This window comes from Oncorhynchus clarkii, chromosome 6, assembly GCF_045791955.1.
Source record: "Oncorhynchus clarkii lewisi isolate Uvic-CL-2024 chromosome 6, UVic_Ocla_1.0, whole genome shotgun sequence".
Lineage (NCBI taxonomy): Eukaryota > Metazoa > Chordata > Actinopteri > Salmoniformes > Salmonidae > Oncorhynchus > Oncorhynchus clarkii.
The window spans coordinates 70,619,594-70,637,051 of NC_092152.1; the positions used below are offsets into that span (position 1 = coordinate 70,619,594).

Genomic DNA, 17,458 nt, shown 5'->3' on the forward strand with positions numbered 1-17,458 from the left:
TTTTGCGGCCTAGATCATACTGAAGTTTAGACACACAAATGGAGTCATTCACAGCAACCCCCCCATAAGGAACTGAATCTAAAAGAGAATTTCCCAGTTCCTCTTTTACATAGTGCGTGTGTGTGTGGGTGTGTGAGTGTGTGTGTGCATGTGTGATGCTGAAAATGATGATGGTCAAGACTGAATCAAATCAAATCAGTTTATTTGTTAGTTAGTTATTAGTTTATTTGTCACTGCGCTGAATACAACAGGTGTAGACCTTACAGTGAAATGCTTACTTACAGGCTCTAACCAATGGTGCGAGAAAAAAAAGGTATGTGTGTGTGTGTGTGTGTGTGTGTGTGTGTGTGTGTGTGTGTGTGTGTGTGTGTGTGTGTGTGTGTGTGTGTGTGTGTGTGTGTGTGTGTGTGTGTGTGTGTATGTGTGTGTGTGTGTGTGTGTGTGTGTGTAGGTAAGTAAAGAAATAAAACAACAGTAAAAAGACATTTGAAAATAAGAGTAGGAAGGTTAAATACAGACACCTGTTAGTTAGGCTTATTGATACATGTAGGTATGGTTAAAGTGACTATGAATATGAATATATGATGAACAGAGAGTAGCAGAAGCGTAAAAAACGGGGTTGGCGAGTGGTGGGACACAATGCGTTTAGCCAATGTGCAGGAGCACTGGTTGGTCGGGCCAATTTAGGTAGTATGTACATGAATGTATAGTTAAAGTGACTATACATTTTAGATAAACAGAGGGTAGCAGCAGTGTAAAAGAGGGGTTGGGGGGAGGCACACAATGCAAATAGTCCGGGTAACCATTTGGTTACCTGTTCAGGAGTCTTATGGCTTGGGGGTAAAAACTGTTGAGAAGCCTTTTTGTCCTAGACTTGGCACTCCAGTACCGCTTGCCATGCGGTAGTAGAGAGAACAGTCTATGACTGGGGTAGCTGGGGTCTTTGACAATTTTTAGGGCCTTCCTCTGACACCGCCTTGTTGACTAACAGTAGAAATGTAAAACCAAATTATAGGCCTGATTCTGTTGGAATGTTATCTGCCTATTTCCTGTAGCTTTTTACATTGTAAGAAACACACATTTAATGTATTGAGCCATTCATTCAAACACAGAACTGAAAGTGTGTTCTTGTCTTTCCCAAAATGGGATGAGCACAATGACGCCTGTTTAGGTTTCATCTTGTTTTTAGCTGTCGAAGGCCTAGTAATCTGAAGCCTTATGTAGTATGCAGTAGACCTGTATGTGGATGTACTCCGTAAAGCAAAGTACAGGGGAACAGAAATTACAGTATATCATACTCATCAAACAAACTATAGTGCTGTCCATGAGGCTGAGAGACTGACCTCTTACTGAGATGTCCACCAATCTCCACCTAATAGTTCATTTTAAACAGATCTGGGAAACCTGAATGATTTATGACAAAACAGCATATTTTTGTGTTTGAGAAAAAACGATATATTCAAAAAGAGAGTCGTTTGTGTGCTCTGAAAATAGCCGTGGTGAAAATAGCGTGCTGGGCTTGCTGTAACGTACATAGTGTATTAATACTAAATGTCATCAGTTTTGCTCAGACAGCTGTGATTAACATGGGGGCCATGGACAGGCTGTGTGGTTTTAGCAGACCTACAAGTGGTAGAAGGATGCAAGGGACTCAAATTATAACCCCAGACCATGCAAGCAAGGCAAACTGAAAAGCCACTTAAACCAAAATCCAACAAAGTACACCAACATCAAATGCACAGGCCTACCAAATTAAGATTGTGCAACCAGTAAGTCAAACTGATTGTTTGCCTTTGTTAATGTTGATTATTAAACAAAGAATACACTGTATTTGGTGCTCCTTAGCACATACAAATATTATCAGATAAGGTTATAACAATTCACAGAAAATTCAACATAGTCTTTGATAGAGATGAAGGAGACAAAAAACAATAGAATTGATGGACATCCATAATAGAGCAAATTTGACTACATGGTTTTTGGTTGTGTGTTATATTAAGCTTTGAACAACCAAGGGAATATAATAATCATTCCGAAATTATCTTCAGTGCGATTTGGATCTTACTGTTTACAGTATTTCAAGTATCTGGTCATTATCAGACTGATGCACTCTTCCTCTGTCCAAATCTATACAAGCCTGTCAGTTGGAGGCTAGGCTTGTGACCTCACTTCTCTTCAAGTTAAAACAGAGATGTTGTGTCAGGGAGAGATACTTGAGACAGATAGGGCTGGTTTCCCAGACACGGCCTAGTCCTGGATAAAAAAGCATACTCATACTGTGTCCTATAAACCAGCCCATAGGGTCAGGAGAGAGGGTCATCTGAGTCTAGTAGCAGAGCTACTGTACACTGTACCCATTGTGAGGAAGAATGGTGAATGGTGAGAAAAACACATTTGGTCAGAAAATAGAATAAAACATTTGCGATTTCTCAAGAATCCCCCCACCAACACTACTATTGTCTTAGGAGGTATTTTATCTCCTCTCCCTTAATCTCCACAGCTGTTGCAGGATTGCAAAAAGGCAGTGTCATGATTTTATCTGTCCAGCTAATCTACACACAGATGAAACAATTGTTTGGATAGAAATATAGCAGAATTCATCGATGTATGTGAGTCATTATTTCACTGATACGGCTAGAACTCAAGCTACTGGTTTGTTTTTTAATTGACATATTTACACCAGTTTATTTGAAGGGATAGCATAGTATAGGGAATAACAGACTATCAATCTGGCATTGAAACATGCTAAAAATGTGTAATATTAGATTTGTAATATTCATATAGATTTGTATAGTGTATGCAAGGTATATGCATATGGATACCTGCACTTTAGCCACACAAAAAAACAAACATTTAATTTGGTTGGAAAAAGGGTCACAATGAGATGCAAAGATACTATCCACTGACAGATGATGCTATGCCAGAAGACTGACAGTTAAGACAGGCCTTGAAATGATTGGCTGGTTTGCGAGGCGATGCAATTGAGCCTTAATAAATGTGAGATGTTAGAATCTCCCCCTGACAAATCACCAATGACCAGGAACCGCCACCAGACACACTGAGATGTGTACACCCACAAAGATATACAGAAGTCAAAATATCAGGTTCCCTTTTAATTTTCAGTCACTAAGTAGGGCTAATTTATTTTATTTTCATAGACAAAATTTGAGAGAATAGCTTGGCTTACAAGTGGATAAAGTTGTGTAGGCAGAGAGAGACATTTTGGGTTTCGTTTGGTGAGAGGAAATTTGGTAAACGTTGTGCAATGGTGCGGGAAAAGTTTTGAAAGAGTGTGAGAAACAATTGAAGCTAAGTGCCTGAAGTAGGTCGGTTCAAGAAGAAGCCTTCATGTTGCATCCGTACAGAATGGAGGGGTACCTCATCTCACCTGGTCCTGTAAGTACACAATGTGTCAAACAATTTGTGTTAATTCAGTTATAGGCCCAAGTATATACAGGTATGTGGTTATTTGTTGAGTTTATGTACTTGTTTATATACCACAGGATGTACTTATACAGAAAATGCATCTCAAGCTCACTGAATTCAAGTTTGAATTTCATATTAACATTGAATTTTTCAAATTATGATAATTAATTCAAATATATTAAAATATTACTGTAACATCACTCAATTTCAAACTCTTAAACTGGTACACAATGTTGGTACTTTTGTGGTCTACATACTGTCAAAATAACAATATTTCTAACATAATAGTTTATACAACTAACAATATGTTTTGCTTCATAACAATCAATTTTGTAAGGTTATGACCAACCATGAAAAAACCCCAGCAAAAGTATTATAGTAAATGTCAATGAAGTTTAAAAAGCTCAAAATGTTGTTCAGCAATGTCATTATCAATAAACATTATCAAGGGAAGAAAGCAATTTGCATATAGATGTTGAGTGTCAGTTCCTTGGAAACAATAGTAAAACATTGTGTGAAGTTTTGTTATGATTTCAGTTGAGGATATTATTGTTGTTTTAACAGGCATCAGAAGACATATACGAACCCGACATCTATAGACAACAGATGTCAGAATATTCATATCCCTATGTCATCGATGCAGAGAGTCAAGGAGGTGAGCTTCAAAACACTACAACATTTTTCCTAGTATTAATACCTCATGTATTATCTATTGATAATCTTGGTAACTATGATACAATGATATACATTTAAAATTGATTTTGCTTTCTCTGATGAACTTACCATCACATAATTGTAGACGAAATAAACCATTTGAAAATCACTTATACGGAAGTGAATAGTGCCGGCCCAACTAGATATGTGTTTGACCAGGCCTGAGGAAATCACACACAGTAGCTATACTCAAGACAATACTCTACATAAAAGGTATAAAGACACTGCAGCTGGAGCCAACCATGTTGCCCCCATGGAGTACAGGAAACAGATGCCATTTCTGTCAGGCACAACTTTCCCCCCTGGGGTTTATTGAAATGGAGAGGTTCGGTTGTATTTTCTCCTGTAATCAACTGATCCTACTGCAAGAATAAACTGGTAATTACTAGTAGGAACTGTAGAATTATATAGGCTCTGCTCCATTTAACAAACTAAATTATTACAGTATGCTTGATAAATATAAAATACTAAGAATGGCAAGTCTCTGGTGCAGTCTCAGGACAGAACACAACAGATCACTAAAACATGTTTACATGCAGAAAGTTTTTAGAGTTTCTACACGTTTTAACACATTTGTGACATTCAGGCTAAAAAAGAAAGAAAAAGACAACTGCCAAAGCAAAGATGTGTGAACAGGAAATTGCCTAAAACATGTTGCTGAACACTTTAAATGAATAGGGTTAGGGTTAGGGTTAGGGTTAGGGTTAGGGTTGTGTATTTGGAATCTGTAGTCAAATAGGTTTTCTCTATTCTATGCCATCTGAACATTGCCATTTAGTGTACACTTCCTTCAGACCTACCTCTTACTCAATGAACAATCAAAATGTGTCTCTCTGTTCAGAACACTGGGACTATCACGCCACTCATCATGTTCATCCTCTGGACTTTGACAACCTCCAAGAGGGCCACTTCACTGAGCTCCAGAGTGTCCAGCAACTACATCTACCCAGTATGGCTCGTTACAGCGATGTTGACACTCTCTCTCTGGACCCTGGCCTTGGGGGACACAACCATGCCCTACCCCCACCGGTGAGCCCACCCCATGACCCCTGACCTCTCTTTTCCTCTAACACAGACCAAGTGTTTATGTTGGTCATTCTTTTCAAGCAGATGTAGTGTACGTGACTAATAGAGAATGTTCTGAATGTTCAGGACTAAAGCAAGTAGCAGAATTAATTTACATGTCCCCTCTAGTGGCAATAGCAATGCTTAATAACAGATAAACATCAAATCAACCATCTGGCTTCAGATAAAGAAATTAGTATGAAAGCATATCTGGGCTACTGTTTGTTACTGGTGAGCTATGTTGCGTGGAGGATGTAGGGTGCGCCTACACACAGATGGTTTGACATTGTGGCCTTTTCCCAACTGGGGCCTGCTGGTGTTGCTACAGAACTATAATCTGCCAACTCACTAACGGCTGATGAACAAATAATTCTTTTTTTAACTAGAAGTGGCCTCCTCAACATTATGTCACACACACACACACACACACACACACACACACACACAGAACATTGTCTGTCTTCTTACTGTAATATTACACTTTAAACAGAGAGCATTAATTAATGAGAGTGGATGAGAATATCCTTAAAGATGCCTTTTCTATTTTTAAATGGAACTGACATACTGCCTCAGAGCAGAAACAGTGGGTTTTTAGAACTGTATGCTGAATGTTTTGCCAGGATTTTGCACAGTCAAACAGTCAAACTGCAATAACAGCAACCACACATCACACCTCATGCAGCGGGGCGGTGTCCTAAAATCTTTGCGACCGCTGGGCTAACTTGAGATGATTGTATTGTCAAGAACAGGTCAGTGGGCAGAGTTTAACAGATATACTACTCTTAGAAACATGGCGAAGGTTTGAACTGAGAATCATGTAAATAAAACGTTGTTATTATGAGTAGGAAGACAAATATGACAATACCTCTAAAATACAACTGGTCTCCTGACTTGAAGCAAAGTGTCAAATGTAGCAAGCTAGCAGCGATATGCTAAGCTAATCAGAGCAAGAAAGCTAGCTAAGCATTTAGTAACCTCTTAGCTACTCATGTTGAATTAATAAATATAACTACTATAGCTAACTAGGTGTCAAATATACAAATAAGTCAGGTAACATTTGGTTTATTGAAATGTTAAGTTGAATAAGCTTTATGACAAAAACAACAGGGATGGATAGTTATGCTGCTCCAGGGGCATCAATATAAAATGCTAAGCAAAACAGAGCTAGCTAGCTAGGTCTCAAATATGCCAGTAAATGTTAGTTTGGGTGACGATAACAATAGAATTTAGAAAAGGGCAATTCCACGACTCAAGATTTTTCACTTAAAATGTATATCAAACAAACAAAAAATATTTAAAAGTTTAACAAACCATACAGTGCACAAGGGCTAAGTTTAACAATTTACACAGAAAAATTTACAAAAACACATTTACTAGAAGAACTGTGCAGATTCAAAGTTTGGTAACAGAATTTCTGTAAAATTTCAGAATTAGGACTCAACAATGTCTACAGAAAGAAGGGGGTGTCAGCTATGGCATGACACTTTGACTTTGAAAAAAACCTATTTTTGTTATGGAACTACAATAGGTGAAGTGGATTTATAGGTGGTTAGAGCATTGGACTAGTAACCGAAAGGTTGCAAGTTCGAATCCCCAAGCTGACAAGGTACAAATCTGTAATTCTGCCCCTGAGCAAGGCAGTTAACCCACTGTTCCTAGGCCATCATTGAAAATAAGAATTTGTTCTTAACTGACTTGCCTAGTAAAATAAAAAATGTAACAGAATTTCATCATGGGTCCCTGATCTAAGTCCTGTACTACACAGAAATGGATAATTATGGATATGAATGTCATTCTCTTCATGGGGATCTATCCTAAATAGGTACATATCCTCCTTTGCATATTTTGGGGATTATTCTACACAACGGCTATTACTTTAATGAGCTCTGCCCCCAAACAAGACCAAATTTGCTTGGTCCGAAACTAACCAAATCTGAACCAGTCATAGACATACGTCTATGTTTCATAAGTTTGGACATCAAAGTACAGCACAGTAGAGTTCAGTAGAGTACAGTACAGCAGAGCACAGAACAGTAGAGTACAATCGAGTACAGTAGAGTACAGTAAAGTAGAGCTTAGTTCAGTACTTTACAATACAGTACTGTACTGTACTTTTCTTTACTGTACTGTGCTGAACTCTACTCAACTTGTATTTACTGTACTGTATAGTACTGTGCTGTCCAAACTTGTGAACCCAACTGTGGTTTGTGACTACTATGATTTCCCGTTGTAGCCAATTAAATTGCAGAAATTCCTTTACCGATTTTTGGGAAATTCCGTTACCAAATTTGGTTTGAATCATTTTTAATCATTTAATAATTTATTAACAAAATTGATATCAGTAAAATACTATAATAATTGATAGGTTTACTTGTTACATCTGTGACCTTTCTTTAGAAAATATCTTAAAGATATGTGGGGTTTTGGTAACGGAATTTCAAAGCACAAGGCAATATTTCTTAAACTTACAGAAGGCAGAAACATGTACCCTAAAGTAAATTTGAACGTGTTAATATTAGTTGGCAGGGGTCTTTTCTTAACATTAAAGTAATTTTTAGGATGGCAAATGGTTGAAAAATGCATATTTGCCTTAATTTATCCTATGAACTTCACATGTTGGTGCTCATGGGTCCTTTTACATGGAAATGACCATATGTCCATGGCTGCCCCTAGGGCAGTAAATACTTTTTGTATTACCTTTTGTGCTTGAATTCTGCCCTTAGGGCACCAAAGTGATCCAAACCAAAATTAACATTACTGCACCCTGGGAAGCATTTAAACAATGCATTCCAGTTTGCTTAAAGTCTGCCCTCAGGGCACCAAGTGATCTTGACCCAAACTAACATTTCTGCCCCCAGGGTAGCATAAACAGTCTATTCCATTTTTTTTTGTTGATATCGCTTATTCATCTAAACTTTTAATAAAACAAATGTTAACTGACCTATTGGCAGATTTGAGACCTAACTTAATAGTTATTTTAATTTTATAATTCAACATTAGAAGGAGGTAGGTTTCTGCTCAGCTAAGCTACATTTAGCTTAGCATTTTACTTTTCTTCCCCCAGAAGTTTATATAGCTTATTTAACTAAATATTTTTGATAAAGTAAATGGGAGCCGATTTACAGATATATTAGAGACCCAGCTAGTTCTATTCTATGACTCAATATACTATTTATTAATTCAACATGAGTAGGTAAGAGGTTACTAAATGCTTAGCTAGCTTTCTTGCTCTGATTAGCTTAGCATAAGGCTGCTAGTTTGCTACATTTTACTCTTTGCTTCAAGTCAGGAGACAGGTTGTATCTTGGAGATACTGTCACATTTGTTTGACTACTGTAGCACAAAAAGGATTTTAAAACATTACAACTTGTAACTCAAAGTTATTTACAAGATTCAGAGTTAGAAACCAATCGGATTGGTTCTGCCCTAAACCAATCAGATTCTTTCTGCCCTTAGAACAAAGTTGACTACACTTTAAGTAAATTTGCGTTGAAGCTCTTTTTCTCCCACATAAGTATTCATTCAACTCCACTGTCACTTGATAAATTCGAGGGAGTGGGTATTCACAGGAGGGTGTTGAGGGGAGCACAGCTCATAATAATGGCTTGAATGGAGTGTTTGATACCATTCCATTTATTCCGTTCCAGCCATTACTATGTGCCAGTCCTCCCTAATTAAGGTGCTACCAGCCACCTGTGGTGGGGATAAATGATTGGGGGAGTAAAAACGGTTGCCGTCATTAATAACACTTGCGTCTCACTGTGTATATAACATGATCAGCATGGTATCTCATTTGTTTAGTTGTAATTTCTCAGTGAATCCTGCTCCAAAAATAATGTATTGGTTGTAATTGTAATGGTTTTGTATTGTACATGGTTATTGTTGTTTGTTGTGTCCAAGGTGCCATATTACCCTCGTGCCATGGGCTACTTGCACCCCTCTCCTCAGACGATGAGGAGCTCAGACGACGAGGAGCCAGGAGGCCGCAGCCCTCCACTAGAAGTGTCTGATGAAGAGTGTCTGAGAGACCACATTGCCCAAGTAACAAGGGGAGAATTGGGTAGGGAATTCTTTCATAAATGCTTACCTAATATCTCACATGATGATTTAGCTTTTGAGGTCACAATAATCCTACCCCATGTAGGTCATAGGTAGGGAACCTCCTCAACTGATTCATTGCATGTTTAACCATTTTGTTATTTTGTCAACATTAATATAGGCAACAAGAAGAAGATCCGTCTGTACCAGTTCCTGCTGGATCTGCTGAGGAATGGGGACATGAAGGACAGTATCTGGTGGGTGGACAGGGACAAGGGCACCTTCCAGTTCTCCTCGAAACACAAGGAGGCACTGGCACATCGGTGGGGCGTACAGAAGGGCAACCGCAAGAAAATGACCTACCAGAAGATGGCACGGGCTCTTCGCAACTACGGCAAGACAGGCGAGGTCAAAAAGGTCAAGAAGAAGCTGACTTATCAGTTCAGTGGTGAAGTGCTAGGGGGGAGGTCTCACTTGGAGAGGAGGCCATATTCCCATTTGTAGAGGGATAAACATAGTGGAAGTCCTGAAAAAGGGTAGTGAGAGAGAAAGATAGTTAACTGTATATAGTATGCAAGATGGTTATCAATGTAATAACTATTGATTGTGTTCAAATCAACAATAACTGTTTTTGCTGCTCTTGTAAAAAGCATTTATGTGAACGTCAAAGCCAATGTCTTAATGGAATCTGACAATTAGCAAGTTTTGCTCCTACAACTCAATAATTGCACAATCACATCTGGACCTCTTACATTCTATAGCACGTAGAAACAGGACCGTTTCAAATGATACTGTCAATCATTATCACCAGAAGGCTTACAGGAGTGGTAATACAGATGACCACTAGAAGTCCTCAGAGATCTCCTTTCTTAAAGCTGGCTGTTTTCACTGACTTCTACGCACTGTTGGACTCACTGACCATTGTGCACATTTGACATTGATTAGACTTGGATGCAATGTAAACAAACAAAAAGACTATGATAAAGAACTCTTTAGCATTAATGAAATTGATTTGACACTCTGAGATGCACTGACGTTGGATACGCAATTCCTATTACTTAACCTTTGGTGTAGCAGCACACAAACACAACATATTATACATTAGCTTTTGCTAATCAGAATTGAGAATTCCGCCAAGCCGTGGTATAAAGCTTGTATATTTGATTGATGGTATTACATGTGTATTACATACTAACTCATGTTAGCTCAAGACTTTGGGAAGAAAACCTTTCTGAACATTGGGTGGTTTAACCTGCAAACGTTTTGGACTGTCCCCTTGACCATTACTTCCCTGTAACAACCCATTGACTTGTTCCTGAAAGGAAAGAGGGTGAAGAGGCTTGTCACCCAGCCCTTATCATCTGCTTGTGCTCTGAGATATAGCACAGACCCTTGCCTCCTCCGAGCTAGGGTGCAATCTATTCCTAGCCTAGGAATACCAACACAGGGATATTTCTCCCATGCTCTCAATCATAGACCCCTGTTTGAACTGTGTGAAAGTGTATATGATAAGGTTGTTCTTCCGTACTCTATGTGCTCTCTGTATAACACATGTTGGCATGTTTGTATGTTGGCATGACTCAATTACATATCTGCACGTGGTGAACTCGAAAGCATTTCTATTTCTCACACGTCATGTGGTTTTAGTTGACTCATCCTCACATTGTTCCAGCACATCACAGACTGGCTTTAGCAAATCCTCTGGGAATCACAGCCATCTACGCAGAACCCCAGTGGCCGAGCCAGATAATATATAGACATGTGGGCAGCCGTGGAAACTTTACTGGGCCCACTGGCAGCATACAAGGCCACCACATCCCCCACCATCCACCCACCCCCAGCCCAGTTATGTGGCAGCCGAAGCCTGTAGGTGTAAATAATTATGGGTGCTGACACAGCTCTATGATGGGAGCACAGGGCACAGTCTGCAGTGAAAAGTGACCCAAAGTGAGGTATCCAGAGAGGGCACCATCAAGAGACAGATAATAGTTTTAAGTGTATTTTCCCTACGACATCATAAAGCAATGAATAAATACAACTGAAAAGGAGACAAAGGACGGGGATAAAGTTAGAAAAATTCAATTTAATAATGCAAAATTTTAGAAACAGTGAGGATTGATTTAAGTGAACCCTCCTGCATTTATTACTGACTGAGCGATTATGCAAGGTTGAAAATAAAAACATACAGTTGAAGTCAAAAGTTTACTTACACTTAGGTTGGAGTCATTAAAACTCGTTTTTCAACTACTCCACAAATTTCTTGTTAACAAACTATAGTTTTGGCATTTCAGTTAGGACATCTACTTTGTGCATGACACAAGTCATTTTTCCATAAATTGTTTAAAGACAGATTATTTCACTTATAATTTCCTGTATCACAATTCCAGTGGGTCAGAAGTTTACATACACTAAGTTGACTGTGCCTTCAAACAGCCTGGAAAATTCCAGAAAATTATGTCATGGCTTTAGAAGCTTTTGGTAGGCTAATTGACATAATTTGAGTCAATTGGAGGTGTACCTGTGTGGGTGTATTTCAAGGCCTACCTTCAAACTCAGTGTATCTTTGCTTGACATCATGGGACAATCCAAATAAATCAGCCAAGACCTCTGAATTTTTTTTTTGTAGACCTCAACAAGTCTGGTTCATCCATACCAAATAGATTATATCATGAGGGAGGAAAATGATGTGGATATATTGAAGCAACATCTCAAGACATCAGTCAGGAAGTTAAAGCTTGGTCGCAAATGGGTCTTCAAAATGGACAATGACCCCAAGCATACTTCCAAAGTTGTGGCAAAATGGCTTACGGATAACAAAGTCAATTTCCACCGTGCTTCTACACCTGCATTGCTTTGGGGTTTGGGGTTTTAGGCTGGGTTTCTGTACAGCACTTTGAGATATCAGCTGATGTACGAAGGGCTATATAAATACATTTGATTTGATTTGATTTGAATTGGAGTGGCCATCACAAAGCCCTGACCTCAATCCTATAGAAAATGTGTAGAAAAGTGTGTGCAAGCAAGGAGGCCTACAAACCTAACTCAGTTACACCCGGCACAGCCATAAGAGGACTGGCCACCCCTCATGGCCTGGTTCCTCTCCAGGTTTCTTCCTAGGTTTTGGCCTTTCTAGGGAGTTTTTCCTGGCCACCGTGCTTCTACACCTGCATTGCTTGCTGTTTGGGGTTTTAGGCTGGGTTTCTGTACAGAACTTTTAGGTATCAGCTGATGTAAGAAGGGCTATATAAATACATTTGATTTTACACCAGCTCTGTCAGGAGGAATGGGCCAAAATTCCCCTAACTTATTGTGGAAAGCTGGTGGAAGGCTACTTGAAATGTTTGACCCAAGTTAAACAATTTAAAAGCAATGCTACCAAATACTAATTGAGTGTATGTAAATTTCTGACCCACTGGGAATGTGGGAAATAAAAGCTGAAATGAATAATTCTCTCTACTATTATTCAGACATTTCACATTCTTTTAATTATTTTTTTTTACCCCTTTTACCCCCTTTTATCCCCAATTTCGTGGTATCCAATTGTTGTAGTAGCTACTATCTTGTCTCATCGCTACAACTCCGATACACAACCCAACCAGCCGCCCTGCTTCTTAACACAGCGCGCATCCAGCCCGGAAGCCAGCCGCACCAATGTGTCGGAGGCTACACCGTGCACCTGGCAACCTTGGCTAGCGGACATCCCTACCGACCAAGCCCTCCCTAACCCGGACGACGCTAGGACAATTGTGCGTCGCCCCACGGACCTCCCGGTCGCGGCCGGTTACGACCATTTGGAATGCTTGTTTTACATGAAAAGGTATTGTTACATTACAAACATAAGGAAAAATATGTTGCTGTTTACAGTGCTGCCTGTTCAGAAAATTAATGTTACATTTTCCAGATGGATGATGGAAAGCTGTGCATACGGCCATGGAAGGATTCCTGAAAGTCCTGGAAGTCCTTGTTCACCAGGGGAAAAGCACTCACATTTCTGCCAACAGATAAAAGGATTGCTCTAGTCTCCTGTCTGCTGTTTTCTGAAGCGGCTACTACTTTTTACAAGGCCAGGCAGCGGCACAAATCTAGAAAGAGCAGGAGACCTCGCTGGGCTCAGGTTCTAAATTTAACCCCCCACCTCCCATTCCCTCCCTCCCTCGCTTTGCCTGTCATGCAGCTCAGGTGTTGGGAGAAGAGATGGTTGAAATATGGTCTGCAGGAGGTCAGAGGGGTCTGGGTGTTGTGTTAATGTGGGGTGGAGGGATAGGAAGGGATGAGGTGCACGTCTATTATCTCATTGCTGGACAGAAAGGGGATTGGGTCTAGACATCATGACAAAAGAGGTTGGGTTAGTGCTGTTGTGAAGGGGGGTTGCTCAGGAGCCCCACTATTAAATGCAAGTGGTGAGCTAGGAAGGAGCCTGTTATTTATTGTTGGTTACTTTCTGGAAGACACATTCAATCAGGATGCCAGAGCCGGTCAAAAAAAATGGTAAGTGTACCCGATCAGATTCCATCTCATTTTACTTCAGCATCACTGTATCTCCAGCTGCTATCTAAAGACGTCGCTGGATTTTTTACCTCCTCTCCCTTTTCCCTCTGTAATAACAAATCCCCCCAACCTGTGGGACTGGTGGGGCTTTTGATCACTGATCATCTCATAGTTTCTTGTCTTCACAGTTGCATTTCAGAGAGGTTACATTTGAAAGTTGTTGCTGTTACAAGGGGGAACTTTGCCAATGCCTGCCTCTTCAGCTTCATATTAGCTATGCATGTCTTCTGTGCAGTTTTTCTGTCTATTTGATCCATTGAAACTGTAAAGGGAGTGTACAGTGCATTCGGAAAGTATTCAGACCCCTTGACTTTTTCCCATTTTGGTATGTTACAGTCGTATTCTAAAATGGATTAAATTGTTTCCCCCCCTCATCAATCTTCACACAATACCCCATAATTACAAAGCAAAAACAGGTTTTTAGAAATAATTTTAGATGTATAAAGAAATATCACATTTATGTAAGTGTTCAGACCCTTTACTCAGTACTTTGTTGAAGCACATTTGTCAGCGATTACAGCCTCCAGTCTTCTTGGGTATGACGTTACAAGCTTCGCACACCTGTATTTCGGGAGTTTCTCCCATTCTTCTCTGCAGATCCTCTCAAGCCCTGTCCGGTTGAATGGGGAGAGTCACTGCACAGCAATTTTCAGGTCTCGATCCTGACTAGTCTCCTAGGTATGATCTGTTTCACCGTTTAGAAATGATAGCACTTTGTGCATCTAGTCCACCCATTTGAAGGTGTCATATTTGGACCAATTCACTTGATTGCAAATAATAATGAATGAATCGTGACTATTGATGAGTGAGAAAGTTACAGAGGAATAAATATCATACCCCCCCCCCCCCCAAAAAAAATGGTGAGAGGTTAGCATGTTTTTGGGTCATGACCTTTGTGAATCTGTAACTTTCTCACTCATCATTATTCACGATTCATTCATGATTCTCTATAAACATGGTAGCATCCACATTAATGTAGAAACATATTTGATTCTTATTTACAATAAAAGTGACTCCAAAATGAAACAATATATTATTTATCATTCATAGCTATTGGGCACAACATAACCAAAACCAACTGCAAATGCATCCAATAAGTTCATACAGTCACAAGCTTGATGTAGTCATTGCGTGCTATGAATATGGGAACAAATACAAAACTTTTGACAAAATGTTATACATTGTAAGTGAATTTGTTCAAATACTTATGGCACCTTCAAATGGGGGGACTAGATACATAAAGTGCATTGATTTCTAAACGGTAAAACAGATATGTATGAAAATACCCACAAATAAAAGGTGACATTCTGTACTGTCGCCTCATATAAAACATTTGACCTCAAAGTTTTAGCTTCACTGTCCAAATAAATACATAGGGGAGTGTATGTAAGCCTAAGTTCTAAATTCAGAGTGCATCATTTCATGCACCACTGAGTTCATGTGTAAACATCACTCATCATGTGCAGATGATCCAGAAATGCCTCACAGGATTCTAACCAGACAAATGACTTTCCAGTTTTTTGGGTCAGACGGAAAACATTGCCATTCACTGTGGAAAGAGCAACTCAACAGATCAGATGACAATGCAGTCTCCTCCCAGTATCAGTTACTCAGATACAATATGTCTGCTAAGCGTTCAAGATCTCCCAAAGTACAACAGTCATGGGCTGTTTGAGTAATTCAGCATTAACATCAAGACCCTGTTATCAACAGATAATTATTCTGTAAATCTGTTTTTTGTTGAAGTGTCTTTTAAATGTAGAATGAGTCTCTCTACTGATACAAAGATGCTTTGCACTGCATCTGAAAAGGGGTTTTGAATTCCCCAACTGATGAAGACATTGTTTGTGGTGAACGATTTGGACTGAAATAAAACAAGAACTAGAAGATACAGGTGAACTATATAAGTTAATTGGGTAAACACTTCCTGGTCCTAATGCTAGCTAACTGCTTTGCTTGCTTGTTATTTTTTCCTTTTCTTTTTACAATAACGATTGTTAGTTCAAAATATGTTTCAACCCTCATGTTATATATTTTTTCTCATTTACTTTACTTTATATGGAGGAATTTGAGCGAAATGTAATATAAATAGGCCCAATAAATACACAGTTGAGGTTAGGGAGGAGATACCAGTCATCAATAGCCTGAAAAGGGAGCACACTTGGAAGCCCAGAACAGGCGTAACATTCTTTCTATGCTCCCTGCGCAACTAAAATAGTGTCTCACTAATCCCTCTACTGTGCTACCTGTGCCCCTGTCACTGGGGTTGCCTGCTGAGTGCATTTATTAGTGGGGCACAAATGCATTCTATATTTAAACCCATAGGGTCGTCTTGCTCCATGTGGAGGTCATTTCATTCGAGATGTAATGGGCTGATTGGAAACCATTCTCTGGTTAGAGGGTAATAAAACACCTGATACGACTCACAGAGAGGAGAAATGTATTAGACAATAAAAACCTCTCATTAACAACACATTGGAGAGCTCTGATATCAACCCACTGCAATGCAGATGATTGCAATGATAAGATCAGCCTTTTCAGCATTTATCAATTTCACTTGATTAATTCAACTGAGTTTAAAATAGGGGTACAATTAAGGTTACTGTATATACAGTGCATTAGGAAAGTATTCAGACCCCTTGACTTTTCCCACATGTTGTTACATTACAGCCTTATTGTAAAATTGATTAAAACAATTTTTTTGCCCCTCATCAATCTACACACAATATCCCACAATGACAATACAAAAACAGGTATTTTGAATTTTTGCAAATTTATAAACATTTTAAACCGGAAATATCACATTTTCATAAGTGTTCAGATCCTTTACTCAGTATTTTGTTGAAGCACCGTGGCAGTGATTACAGCCTTGAGTCTTCTTGGGTATGATGCTACAAGCTTGTATTTGGGGAGTTACTTCCATTCTTCTCTGCAGATCCTCTCAAGCTCTGTCAGATTGGATGGGGAACGTCACTGCACAGCTATTTTCAGGTCTCTCCAGACATGTTCGATCGGGTTCAAGTCTGAGCTCTGGCTGGGCCACTCCTACATTTTCTTGGCTGTGTGCTTAGGGTTGTTTTCCTGTTAGAGGGTTAATCTCCCCAGTCGGAGGTCCTGAGTGCTCTGGACCAGGTTTTCATCTCTGTACTTTACTTCGTTCATCTGTCACTCGATCCTGACTAGTCTCCTAGTCCCTGCTGCTAAAAAACATACCCACAGCATGATGGTTTCAGGTTTCTTTCAGAAGTGATCATTGGCATTCAGGCCAAAGAGTTCAATCTTGGTTTCATCAGACCAGATAATCTTGTTTCTCATGGTCTAAGAGTCCTTAGACAACGGGTTGTCATGTGCCTTTTACTGAGGAACCTTTATTTAACTAGGCAAGTCAGTTAAGAACAAATTCTTATTTTCAATGACGGCCTAGGAACAGTGGGTTAACTGCCTGTTCAGGGGCAGAACGACAGATTTGTACCTTGTCAGCTCTGGGGTTTGAACTTGCAACCTTCCGGTTACTAGTCCAACGCTCTAACCACTAGGCTACCTTGCCGCCCCTGAATATAATTGCTGCAGAGATGGTTGTCTCTGCAGAGATGGTTGTCCTTCTGGAATGTTCTTCCATCTCCACAGAGGAACTCTCGAGCTCTGTCAGAGTGAACATCGGGTTCTT

The 17,458-nt window shown here is 39.6% G+C and overlaps 2 protein-coding genes across 2 annotated transcripts in view; both read left to right on the top strand.

Moving 5' to 3' along the window:
• The first annotated feature begins 2,950 nt into the window (after positions 1–2,950).
• LOC139411546 (transcription factor PU.1-like) lies at positions 2,951–10,856 on the top strand. The gene is made up of 5 exons (XM_071158029.1): positions 2,951–3,396; positions 3,991–4,081; positions 4,982–5,169; positions 9,106–9,265; positions 9,425–10,856. The coding sequence occupies exons 1-5, from the start codon at positions 3,349–3,351 to the stop codon at positions 9,745–9,747; spliced, it is 810 nt and encodes a 269-aa protein (XP_071014130.1). The 5' UTR covers positions 2,951–3,348; the 3' UTR covers positions 9,748–10,856.
• Positions 10,857–13,465: 2,609 nt separating this feature from the next.
• Positions 13,466–17,458, top strand: part of LOC139412439 (myosin-binding protein C, cardiac-type-like) — a 38,829-nt gene continuing 34,836 nt past the window's right edge. The window contains exon 1 of the mRNA XM_071159230.1: positions 13,466–13,731. Within this exon, the coding sequence (XP_071015331.1) occupies positions 13,707–13,731 (25 nt within the window). The 5' untranslated portion in view covers positions 13,466–13,706. The remainder of the gene's footprint in view (positions 13,732–17,458) is intronic.

What these genes read in the sequence shown, in the direction of transcription:
- LOC139411546 (XM_071158029.1), top strand. Translation starts at nt 3,349, where the DNA reads ATGTTGCATCCGTACAGAATGGAGGGGTACCTCATCTCACCTGGTCCT. An exon ending in ACCATGCCCTACCCCCACCG is followed by an intron (nt 5,170 to 9,105) that starts GTGAGCCCACCC and finishes GTTGTGTCCAAG; the next exon opens with GTGCCATATTACCCTCGTGC. An exon ending in AGTAACAAGGGGAGAATTGG is followed by an intron (nt 9,266 to 9,424) that starts GTAGGGAATTCT and finishes ACATTAATATAG; the next exon opens with GCAACAAGAAGAAGATCCGT.